Below are 12,109 nucleotides of genomic sequence, written 5' to 3'. Positions count from 1 at the left end.
AAAAGTTAACATTGCACAGGCCTTTAGATTAGACTGACCACAAAATATATGTTAATCTCAAAAAAATTATAGGAGTAGTTTGTCGCAGCGTAAAACATGTCACTTCCTGTTGCCAATAGGTGGCGCTATGACTATAACTGAATGTGGGCATGTAGATCTGTTAAGGGCAGAAGTTTTATCTAACATGTGAAGTTTGGGGCAGATTGGACATTGTATGTCTGAGTTACAGCAACTTCCTTTTTCATGGCGAAACATCGAAATTTGTCAGGCCACCATGGACACGCCCTTTAACGAAATCTAAAGATATTCGCAATTTAACATCGCAAAGGGCTTAAGATTACACTGACCAGGTTTGGTGTTGATCTGAATAAATCTCTAGGAGGAGTTCGTTAAAGTACAACCCCTGAAAATGGCAAAAACAACGCCAATATTGCAGAGAAAATTCTAAATAACCGACTTCCTGTTGGGATTCGGATTTCGTACCAAGAGACTTTTTTGTAGGTATTGGTGTGTTACATGTGTATACCGATTTTTGTACATGTACGTGAAACATAGCTCGAGGCGCACTCTGTTGAAAGTGTATAGGTGGCGCTATCGAGCCATTTTGCCACACCTGATGGAATTTTGGCCTTCAGATGTGTTCAGGCCAGGACTCTTATCACACATGTGAAGTTTGGGGAAGATCGGACATTTTATGCCTGAGTTATAACATCTTTTATTCCCATGGCGAGACATCGAACTTCGTGACGGCGCCATGGACACGCCTTTTAACGAAAACTCAAGATCTTCACAACTTAACATCGCACAGGGCTTTAGATTAGACTGACCACAAAAAATACATTGATGTCATAAAATTTCTAGGAGTAGTTCATCGCAGTGTAAAATATGTCACTTCCTGTTGCCAATAGGTGGCGCTATGACTATAACTGAATATGGGCATGTCAATCTGTTCAGGTCAGGAGTCTCATCAAACATGTGAAGTTTGGGGCAGATTGGTCATTGTATGTCTGAGTTATAGCAACTTCCTGTTTCATGGCGAATCATCGAAATTCGCCAGGCCGCCACGGACACGCCCATTAACGAAAACTCAAAAGCTTCGCAATTTAACATCGCAAAGGCCTTCAGATTAGGCATACCAAATTTGGTGTTGATCTGAATGAATCTCTAGGAGGAGTTCGTTAAAATACAACGCATGGAAATGACAAAAATGACACAAAATTTGCTCATAATATTAGTAATAACCGACTTCCTGTTGGGTTTCGGATTTTGCTCCAAGAGACTTTTTTGTAGGTATTGGAGAGTTACATGTGTATACCGATTTTCATACATGTACATGAAACGTAGCTCGAGGCGCACACCGTTGAACGTGTATAGGTGGCGCTGTTGAGCCATTTTGCCACACCCACTTCTGAAACCCATATCAGACGTAAATTTTCGCCAGTTCTGAGGTGTGTGCAAAGTTTCATGACTTTTCGAGCATGTTTAGGCCCTCAAAAATGCGATTCATTTTGGAGAAGAAGAATAATAATAATAATAATAATAATAATTAAAGCTGCAAGCAGCGATGAACGGGCCCTCGCACCCGGGCTCACCGCCATCGTGTTGCTCTAGTAAAAAGGTGAACGTTGAGAAATATGCATTTAATGTCCTAAATATAAGTGGAATATATCAAAGTATATCCCATATATGTGCCAATCTTACCGTTGCCAGCAGGTGGCGCTATCATTATAATGGAATATTGGCCTACAGATGTGTTCAGGCCAGGACTCTTATCAAACATTAGAAGTTTGGGGAAGATTGAACATTTTATGCTTGAGTTACAACAACTTCTCTTGCTGTGGCAAGACATCAAATTTTGTCATGGCGCCATGGAAACGCCCTTTAACAAAAACTCAAGATCTCCAAATGTTAACATTGCACAGGCCTTTAGATTAGACTGACCACAAAATATATGTTAATCTTAAAAAAATTATAGGAGTAGTTTGTCGCAGCGTAAAACATGTCACTTCCTGTTGCCAATAGGTGGCGCTATGACTATAACTGAAAGTGGGCATGTAGATCTGTTAAGGACAGAAGTCTTATCTAACATGTGAAGTTTGGGGCAGACTGGACATTGTATGTCTGAGTTACAGCAACTTCCTTTTTCATGGCGAAACATCGAAATTTGTCAGGCCACCATGGACACGCCCTTTAACGAAATCTAAAGATCTTCGCAATTTAACATCGCAAAGGGCTTAAGATTACACTGACCAGGTTTGGTGTTGATCTGAATAAATCTCTAGGAGGAGTTCGTTAAAGTACAACCTCTGAAAATGTCAAAAACAACGCCAATTTTGCAGAGAAAATTAAAAAAAACTGACTTCCTGTTGGGATTCGGATTTCGTACCAAGAGACTTTTTTGTAGGTATTGGTGTGTTACATGTGTATACCGATGTTTGTACATGTACGTGAAACATAGCTCGAGGCGCACTCTGTTGAAAATGTATAGGTGGCGCTATCGAGCCATTTTGCCACACCTGATGGAATTTTGGCCTTCAGATGTGTTCAGGCCAGGACTCTTATCACACATGTGAAGTTTGGGGAAGATCGGACATTTTATGCCTGAGTTATAACATCTTTTATTCCCATGGCGAGACATCGAACTTCGTGACGGCGCCATGGACACGCCTTTTAACGAAAACTCAAGATCTTCAAAACTTAACATCGCACAGGCCTTTAGATTAGACTGACCACAAAAAATACATTGATGTCATAAAATTTCTAGGAGTAGTTCATCGCAGTGTAAAATATGTCACTTCCTGTTGCCAGTAGGTGGCGCTATGACTATAACTGAATATGGGCATGTCAATCTGTTCAGGTCAGGAGACTCATCAAACATGTGAAGTTTGGGGCAGATTGGTCATTGTATGTCTGAGTTATAGCAACTTCCTGTTTCATGGCGAATCATCGAAATTCGCCAGGCCGCCACGGACACGACCATTAACGAAAACTCAAAAGCTTCGCAATTTAACATCGCAAAGGCCTTTAGATTAGGCATACCAAACTTGGTGTTGATCTGAATAAGTCTCTAGGAGGAGTTCGTTAAAATACAACGCATGGAAATGGCAAAAATGACACAAAATTTGCTCATAATATTAAAAATAACCGACTTCCTGTTGGGTTTAGAATTTTGCTCTAAGAGACTTTTTTGTAGGTACTGGAGAGTTACACATGTGTACCGATTTTCATACATGTACGTGAAACATAGCTCGAGGCGCACACCGTTGAACGTGTATAGGTGGCGCTGTCGAGCCATTTTGCCACACCCACTTCTGAAACCCATATCAGATGTAAATTTTCGCCAGTTCTGAGGTGTGTGCAAAGTTTCATGACTTTTTGAGTATGTTTAGGCCCTCAAAAATGCGATTCATTTTGGAGAAGTATAATAATAATAATAATAATAATAATAAACGGAGCAATTCCAAGAGGGTCCTCACACCATCGGTGCTCGGGCCCTAATAATAATAATAAACGGAGCAATTCCAAGAGGGTCCTCACACCATCGGTGCTCGGGCCCTAATAAACAACACAGAAACAAGAGGGTCCTCACACCATCGGTGCTCGGGCCCTAATAATAATAAAAAATAATCCTAAGGAAAACAATAGGGCTCTCGCCCTCCAGGCTTGAGCCCTAATAATAACAAATAATCCTAAGGAAAACAATAGGGCTCTCGCCCTCCAGGCTTGAGCCCTAATAATAAAAAACAAAGCAGATACAAGAGGGTCCTCGCACCTCGGTGCTCGGGCCCTAAATATTGATTATTGGCACTGAAATATTGATGCAATATTTTGAGGTAAAATATCATGATAATATGTTTTTTAATATATTTGTTTAAATTAGTAAAGGTAATGTCATCGTAGCATTTAGGTTAATAGTTATTTATATATAATTTAATTTCTTGTGTGTTGGTGACCCAGATCATTGAACGTTTTAGTTGTGGCATCACACACAAAGACAATATTATTTGACACTATATATTTTAGATGTTGTCCATTGGTTCATTATTCTCCACATGGTTTAACTGCATAAAAGTTATTTGCATTTGACAGTGCACTTATTTATGTCACACAGAAGAACAAAAACAAGAAGAAAGGCAAAGATGACAAATATGGCTCTGAGGTCACGACCCCTGAGAACAGCTCTTCTCCTGGAATGATGGATATGCATGGTAATGCTTTAAACCTGACAGTTATCAGGCTTTAATCACATCTCAAAATAACCCTCAGACAGTATTATTCAAGCTATTTTATTCAGCGATTATTATAAATTAGTGTTTTTGTAAACCAAATTGTGATCTTTCTGATTCCTAAATATTTGATCTAATAGGGATTTCTAAAATTTAAGTATACCAGAAATGCCCTGTGATTTCACGTCACTTATGCATTCATTATCATAATTTTTTTTTTTTACAGCATTTCTCAATTGACTTGCAAAACCCTTTTAATGGTGTTTCTGTTTTCCACACACAGACGATAACAGTAACCAGAGCTCAATTGCAGACTCCTCCCCACTGAAGCAAGAGACCAGCAGCAACACTAGTCCTGCACCTGAACCCATGGCAGTTTCTCAGAATGACAGCAATGACTTGAAAAGTGACCAATATCCTTCCAAGCAGCCTTCATCTGTTCAGGATCACAAGAGTGGTTAGTCACTGCAGTGAGGCTTCTGTCTGTCTGTGCTGTTGGGTTTGAGGGGGTCTCTAATAGCACTTCTTTATTTTCAGAACAAAACCACTGCTCATCAGAATCTATAACAGCCAACAGGGCCAGCATGTCACAGGGGGATTCAGAGCACTTTTTAGACTCTTCCAAATCAGCCCAGGTACATGCTTACAGCATCACTTGTGTCCAAAAAAAAAAAAAAAAAAGTTCATATATACCAGCTGTGTTTTTTTCTTTATAACCCACTTAATTGTTTCTTTTGAAGGAACTGGAAGATGGTGCTCCACCAAGCAAAAAAGGGAAAATCGATTCTTCCTCTGAAGAAAGTTAACTATCTTCTCCCAGCTGTCAGGGATTTGCAATCCCTGTCTCTTATCTTGAAACACATCACAACATAGGTTTTCTTCAGTTCAACACTTTCCCCTATAACCATGTATTCACTTTATTCCAGAAAACCTTGTCTCTTGCGGTCCTTTTTAGTGTAGAGGGCATGTTTGGATCATCATTATCTGACTAAAGGTTATGAATCAAGTTGTGTGATTTTGCACTGATCCTAAAACAGTTCACGCTGCCCTACAATCATGACATGCTATTCATTTTGCTAAGATCAGTATTGTCAATTGAAACGGCACAGGAACTGCCATAGTTTTTCCAGATTGGCATTGCTATCAACTGCCACTTGCAATTAAAAAAACACAATAATTTATCAATCACCTTTTCTTGTTCACTCAGGAAGGTCAACACACTGTTTTTTTTTTTTTTTTTAAACATGCTGAAAGTAACTGATTTCTGCTGCTGTAGTTTATTGAGATTTCACCATAAGTAGTTAAATATATATATAAAAAAATGCAAAATGGTACTAGTTATTCGACTTCTCCTGTGAAGACCATAGTTTGTAGCATAGGCCCTGCTTGGTTGAGTACTTTTGTGTTACTGATAAAAGGAAAGGTTTTTTTTTTTCTTGTCTTGCCTGTCTACACACTTTTCCAAGTGCCCACATTTCAGTTCTCTCATTCTCTCTTTTTTTTCAAAAGTCAAGCAAAAACTGTTAATTTTCACTAATGCTCAAGTTAAACTGTGGTGTTCAAACCAAGCTTTGAAATGCTGGTTGCCATTTCAACAGCACTACAACCTTCCAATGTACACAAGGGATACAATAATAGCATAATTTTGATACGTCAAATTCACAAATTACTGTTCCTTTTAGCAGCAACTGTGCTGACCACATGTGTCATCGTCCAAGGAAAAACGAGACATTGATTAGATTGTAACAGGAACGTTTTGGGCAGACAGCTGTGCGAATACCTCATACTCAGTCCAGCAGTGCTGGAATGTGAACACTAAGTATGACTTTCTCGAAATTACTCTATGTATGCTTGAAAAATAAAATGTATATATTTATACGATTACGTTTTTGCTACCCTTATGTTTTTGCCACAGTATTTCGCCAAACTATTGCCTTCTGTAGTTCGATCTTTAAAACCTTTAGCAAAATGTATTCATTGGGACCATATTGTTTTTTTCTCTTTCCCAGTCTATAATAGAAATGTCTTGTACAGAGGTATGGATGTGTCTAACCTATTTATTCCACATGTAGTTTATTGGTTTTCTAAAAAAAAGCAAATAAAATATTTCCTTTGAATGCTCTTGAAAGTGAATTTTGTTGTAAAATATCAAACCTGAATTTCAAACCAATGAATAGCAATTCTAGCTTGATTCCCTGAGATTGTAGTACAAATTTTATTGCACATGACTTTAAAGTCTAGTTTAATGACTAATAAATCATAACAGGAAGATGTGAAACCGTTCAAATGAACTGATAATGTAGTGTGCTAGAGATGTCTGAATGTGCCAAAACCCAACAAGGATTCATTGGAGATTAGACCTGATATGAAAACTTTTCATTAGCCTACGCAGCTTTCACGTATCTTGTAGAACAACAACTAACATGATGGCCCACAGTAATACCTGTTACGATGCTAAAAGAAAAGTCACTATTTTATTGACAGTTTTCTGTTTGTTTTTCACTGAGTCTGAAAGTGAGGTTGATGCGTGGCATTTTGACCTTTTTTCTGACTGGAAGACTGTGATACCTGTTTGTGTTTATGGAATAGTTCATGAACCGTACACTCCTGTGAGCCAGCTCCAGCTTCACAGGCTCAATCTGACATTTGCTAGAACCAGTTCGTGCATCCTTATGTCGGAAAATTAAGTCACGGGCAGCCCCTAGAGATACAGAGGCAATAGATCAGGATCGAGTTCCCATTCATCATCCCGATGCTCTCCAGTGTGATCATGACCATCATGACCATCTTTATATATATGGTAAAGACGCAAACACAAACAAAAAAACATACTTTGAAAACATATATAGAACATTATTTCTATGTTAAGCAATGCACCTCTACAGGTTTATGAGGTGGACAGTTCATGTCCATGTCAATAGTATACTAGTTAAATTACCAGTTTATCAAAACAAAGCTGAACCTATGGCCTGCTGCCTTTTGTTACAACATCTCGAATGTGTTTCATTGTGGGAGTCCATGGTTTAACCAGGAGGTGGACTCCAGAGAAAGAGTACATCAGTCCTTCATCACTGTATGTTGCTTGCTTGCTTGGAACATTATTTGACTTTCCATATACTTGTAGTTTAGCTTAGTCACAGAGAAAATGGAAACATTTCAAACACTGGACACTATAATACAAACACCATCCAAACAACAACAGGATTCAGTGCTATAGTAATATAGATCACAGCATATGATACAAATGTAATAATGAAGTTCGATTGTTTAACAGGATAACATCATGTATGTTTCCTCCATCTGTAATGCCAATATACACTACCGTTCTAAAATTTGGGGTCAGTTAAAAAAAAAAATTTTTTTTTTTTTTTTATTTAGTAAGGACGCATTAAATTGATTAAAAGTGAAAAATACTTATATTGTTATAACATATTTATATTTTAAATAAATGCCATTGAACTACATCAAAAATCCAGGAAAAAAAGTATCACGGTTTCAAACAAAAATATTATCAACTGCTTTTAATATTGATAGGGGTTTAGCTCTACACAAACATGTCTGTTCGGTCCGATTCGGTAATTTTTACATTAGGCCTACTATAAGGTCACAGTTAACAACAGAGACCAAACTTTAAATGGATTACTATTTATTTGTAAATATAACAAGTTATATGTTATATTTGTTATAAATATAACAAATATAATAAAATTGGACGTTTCCGAAGAAGTTCCGCTCCTGCAGTGGTACACGTGCACCGAACTAAAAGACCCGTAGGTAATGAACATTTTCGGTACAAATACATGCATCATTACTACCCTAATTGATAATAATAGGCTACATGTTTCTTGAACATCAGATCAGCATATTATAATGATTTCTGAAGGATCATGTGACACTGAAGAGCTCGAATAATGACTGCTAAAATACCGGTATTTAGTTTTATAATGACAGGAATAAATTACATTTAAAAATATATTAAAATAGAAAACGGTTCTTTTTTACAAATACAATGACAAATACAATCATTTACCAGCATGTAAAATATTGTGTGACATGAATTTTGCCTCAAATAAACTACAAAAACAATTCCAAAAATAAATACACTTGCATATGTGACCATAAACAAACCCAAAGTAAATAAATAAAAACATAATACCATTTTTAAGTATTAATATTGGTGACTGTCACAAAGTTTTATGGTCATATTGAAAAGCACATGGAAAGATATTTCCCACAGATAGTTCTATTTTCTAAACCACTTGTAAATGAAAAATTTGAGACACAATTAATAGTACATATTAAATAATTTTAGCCACAAACTTTCATCTATATTATGCATATTTGACAACAAAATATAGTTATATATAGCAAACCACGAGTAAGTGCACTGGGATTTGTCATCAGTGTTTTGGTGGGTGGTTAGTAACACGAGAAAAACAGCAGCACAGCCCTTATCTTCGTTTATGTTTTTATAAATCGCCAACACTAAATACTTTAATGTTCAAATTATTATTATTTTTTTTAACTTGACCGAAATGACCGTCCACGTCACTACTGATGTCACGTGATATACAGTGCTTTATTTTTCTCTATGGTTACATTGTAAAAAGGCGTCTGGTCTAACCGAGACCTCATTGATCTAGTACAGTAAATAACTAGGAATCCATGAAAACAATCATTATGCTTTGCCTGCAAATATAGAGCCTAATAAGGCAAACACTGTATGAAATTTTTTTTTTCTTCATACAGTATCTGTAAAATAACATTAAGTGTTAGAATCAAATTCTTTAATGATCAAACAATTTGTGATAACTATTCAGAACTGTGGACACCCATAGGGCTATATTTAACAGAATTTGCAAAGAGGACCATTTCAAAAGTGCAAGATTTTATTCGCTATTGTGAAGACAAATACAATGTTAGTCAGATATACTGGAAGACTACAAAGCCTTTGTCATCCTTAAAGGTTTTGTCATCCGAAACATCAAAGATCATTCCATTATAAGAGATTATTTTCAGTTCATGTGTATTAATAAGGCTAAAATGGTCAAATGTATTTATTTATAGCATTTAAACTTTTAAGTTAGTAGTGTGCACAAAAGACAATAATTAAAAACAGAATGAAGAATGAAGACTGCATTCATGATGTCTAGCAGACTACTCCACATTTTCATAATCATTGTCGATGTTGTTTGCATACGTCTCATCTGCTTGTGCTGCACTGTTCACATAAATTGCAACTTTATTTTCAGGCCTATTGATGTAAACTGACGAAAACGGTCCTGCAAAAAATAAAATAAATAGTGCTATAATAATAATAATAAATGTAAATCATGTTTTATTTATTGATCATACATATATACACACATACACACACAGATGGATATATATATATATATATATATATATATATATATATATATATATATATATATATATATATATATATATATATATATATATACATACACATATATAATAGTGTATCTCAATAAATTAGAATGTCGTGGAAAAGTTCATTTCAGTAATTCAACTCAAATTGTGAAACTCATGTATTAAATAAATTCAGTGCACAAAGACTGAAGTTTTTGGTTCTTTTAATTGTGATGATTATGGCTCACATTTAACAAACATCCACCAAATCACTCCTTATATCTCAAATTAGAATACTTCATTAGACCAATAAAAAAAAATCTTTAAAAATGTTTTTGTTAATTGTTGGCCTTCTGGAAAGTATGTTCATTTACTGTACATGTACTCAATACTTGGTAGGGGCTACTTTTGCTTTAATTACTGCCTCAATTCAGTGTGGCATGGAGGTGATCAGTTTGTGGCACTGCTGAGGTGGTCTGGAAGACCAGGTTTCTTTGACAGTAGCTTTCAGCTCATCTTCTTTTTTTGGTATCGTTTCTCATTTTCCTCTTGACAATACCCTATAGATTCTTTATGGGTTGAGGTCTGGTGAGTTTGCTGGCCAGTCAAGCACACCAACACCATGATAATTTAATCAACCTTTGGTGCTTTTGGCAGTGTGGGCAGGTGCCAAATCCTGCTGGAAAATGAAATCAGCATTTTCAAAAAGCTGGTCAGCAGAAGGAAGCATGAAGTGCTCCAAAATTTCTTGGTAAACGGGTGCAGTGACTTGGACCAACACCAGCAGATGACATTGCACCCCAAATCATCACAGATTGTGGAAACTTAACACTGGACTTCAATTAACTTGGGCTATGAGCTTCTCCACCCTTCCTCCAGACTCTAGGACCTTGGTTTCCAGATGAAAACAAAACTTGCTTTGCTGGGCAACAGTCCAGTTCTTCTTCTCTTTAGCACAGGTAAGACGCCTCTGACATTGTCTGTGGTTCAGGAGTGGCTTAACAAGAGGAATATGACAACTGTAGCCAAATTCCTTGACACGTCTGTATGCCTTGACCCCAGCCTCAGTCCATTCCTTGTGAAGTTCACTCAAGTTCTTGAATTGATTTAGCTTGACAAGCCTCATAAATCGGTTGTGCATCTTGGTTGGTTGTGCATCTTTTTTCTTCCACACTTTCTCCTTCCACTCAACTTTCTGTTAACATGCTTGGATACAGCACTCTGTCAACAGCCAGCTTCTTTGGCAAATGAATGTTTGCGGCTTACCCTCCTTTTGAACCTGAAAGGTTTCAATGATTGTCTTCTGGACAACTGTCAGATCAGCAGTCTTCCCCATGTTTGTGTAGCCTAGTGAACCAGACTGAGATACCATTTTGAAGGCTCAGGAAAACCTTTGCAGGTATTTGAGTTTATTAGCTGATTGGCATGTCACCAATCACATATTCTAATTTGTTGAGATAGTGAATTGGTGGTGTTGGAGCCATCTCATTGTAATTTGTGTTTTTGACACTAGAGGGCATATGAGTATTTTTGAGTACATTTAAGCCAACCGCTGATGAGTAACAGGTGCGCAATGGAAGGTCAAACAAACTTTTTGACCTTACTGTGCATGCTGTGATAAAGGTAGAGGAAATTGTGATCATACCTCTTAACAGTTTGTTTAAATGAAATATTTTTTTATTATGAAGAAACGAAGTTATGTTTAAGTTAAATGTTTCCTTTGTTTTATTTTGTTATGTGCAATGCCAGATGGACTATAAATGGATTGGCATATCAGACTTTATTTTGGACAATGACTTGATTTATTCAAGGTAAAGCACGCGTCAGAAACAGACTTCTAAATTCCATCTGCATCCCTACAGGTGGTTTTTGTTAAATGAGAGCCAAGATCATCACAATTCAAAGAACCAAAGACTCATACTTCAGTCTGTGTGCACTGAAATTATTTAATTCAAAATTATTCAGTGTCACATGTAACATCCAGTCTATCACATGATCATTTAGAAATCATTCTAATATTCTGATTTATTATGAGTGTTAGAAAAAGTTCTGCTGTCTAATATATTTGATGAATAAAAGGTTAAAAAGAACTGCATTTATTCAAAAAAAGAAAATAAATTCTAATAATATATTTTCTTTACTATGACTCTTTATCAATTTAACACATCCTTGCTGAATAAAAGTATTGATTTTATTAAAAAAAAGAAAAGAATTACTGACCCCAAATTACTGACCAGTAGTGTATATTGTTATTACAAAATATTTATATTTTAAAAACATAGCTTCTTCTTCTTTTTTTTTTTTTTTTTTACTTTTTATTCATCAAAGTATCCTAAAAAAGTATCACATGTTCTGAAAAAATATTAAGCAGCAGAACTGTTTCCAACTTTGATAATGAATCATCAGATTAGAATGATTTCTAAAGGGATCATGTGATAATGATCCTAAAAATTCAGCTTTGCATCACAGAAATAAATTATAATTTAAAGTATAATACATTTAAAAACAAT

General features: G+C 36.1%; 1 protein-coding gene and 1 pseudogene across 1 annotated transcript in view; one reads left to right on the top strand and one right to left on the bottom strand.

The window, feature by feature from the left end:
- The window catches only part of LOC128001681 (B-cell CLL/lymphoma 7 protein family member A-like), a 48,152-nt gene extending 41,809 nt beyond the window's left edge, over nt 1-6,343 (top strand). Inside the window, exons 3-6 of the mRNA XM_052592384.1 lie at nt 4,112-4,208; nt 4,510-4,683; nt 4,764-4,861; nt 4,967-6,343. Coding sequence (XP_052448344.1) covers nt 4,112-4,208; nt 4,510-4,683; nt 4,764-4,861; nt 4,967-5,032 — 435 coding nt within the window. The 3' untranslated portion in view covers nt 5,033-6,343. The remainder of the gene's footprint in view (nt 1-4,111; nt 4,209-4,509; nt 4,684-4,763; nt 4,862-4,966) is intronic.
- Nucleotides 6,344-6,497: 154 nt separating this feature from the next.
- On the bottom strand, nt 6,498-7,508 carry LOC128014964 (DNA oxidative demethylase ALKBH2-like; annotated as a pseudogene).
- Nucleotides 7,509-12,109: the final 4,601 nt, after the last annotated feature.

The sequence above is a fragment of the Carassius gibelio genome, chromosome A5, assembly GCF_023724105.1.
Source record: "Carassius gibelio isolate Cgi1373 ecotype wild population from Czech Republic chromosome A5, carGib1.2-hapl.c, whole genome shotgun sequence".
Lineage (NCBI taxonomy): Eukaryota > Metazoa > Chordata > Actinopteri > Cypriniformes > Cyprinidae > Carassius > Carassius gibelio.
Note: the sequence above shows the minus strand (reverse complement) of the source record. Positions and strands in the feature narration are given on the sequence as shown.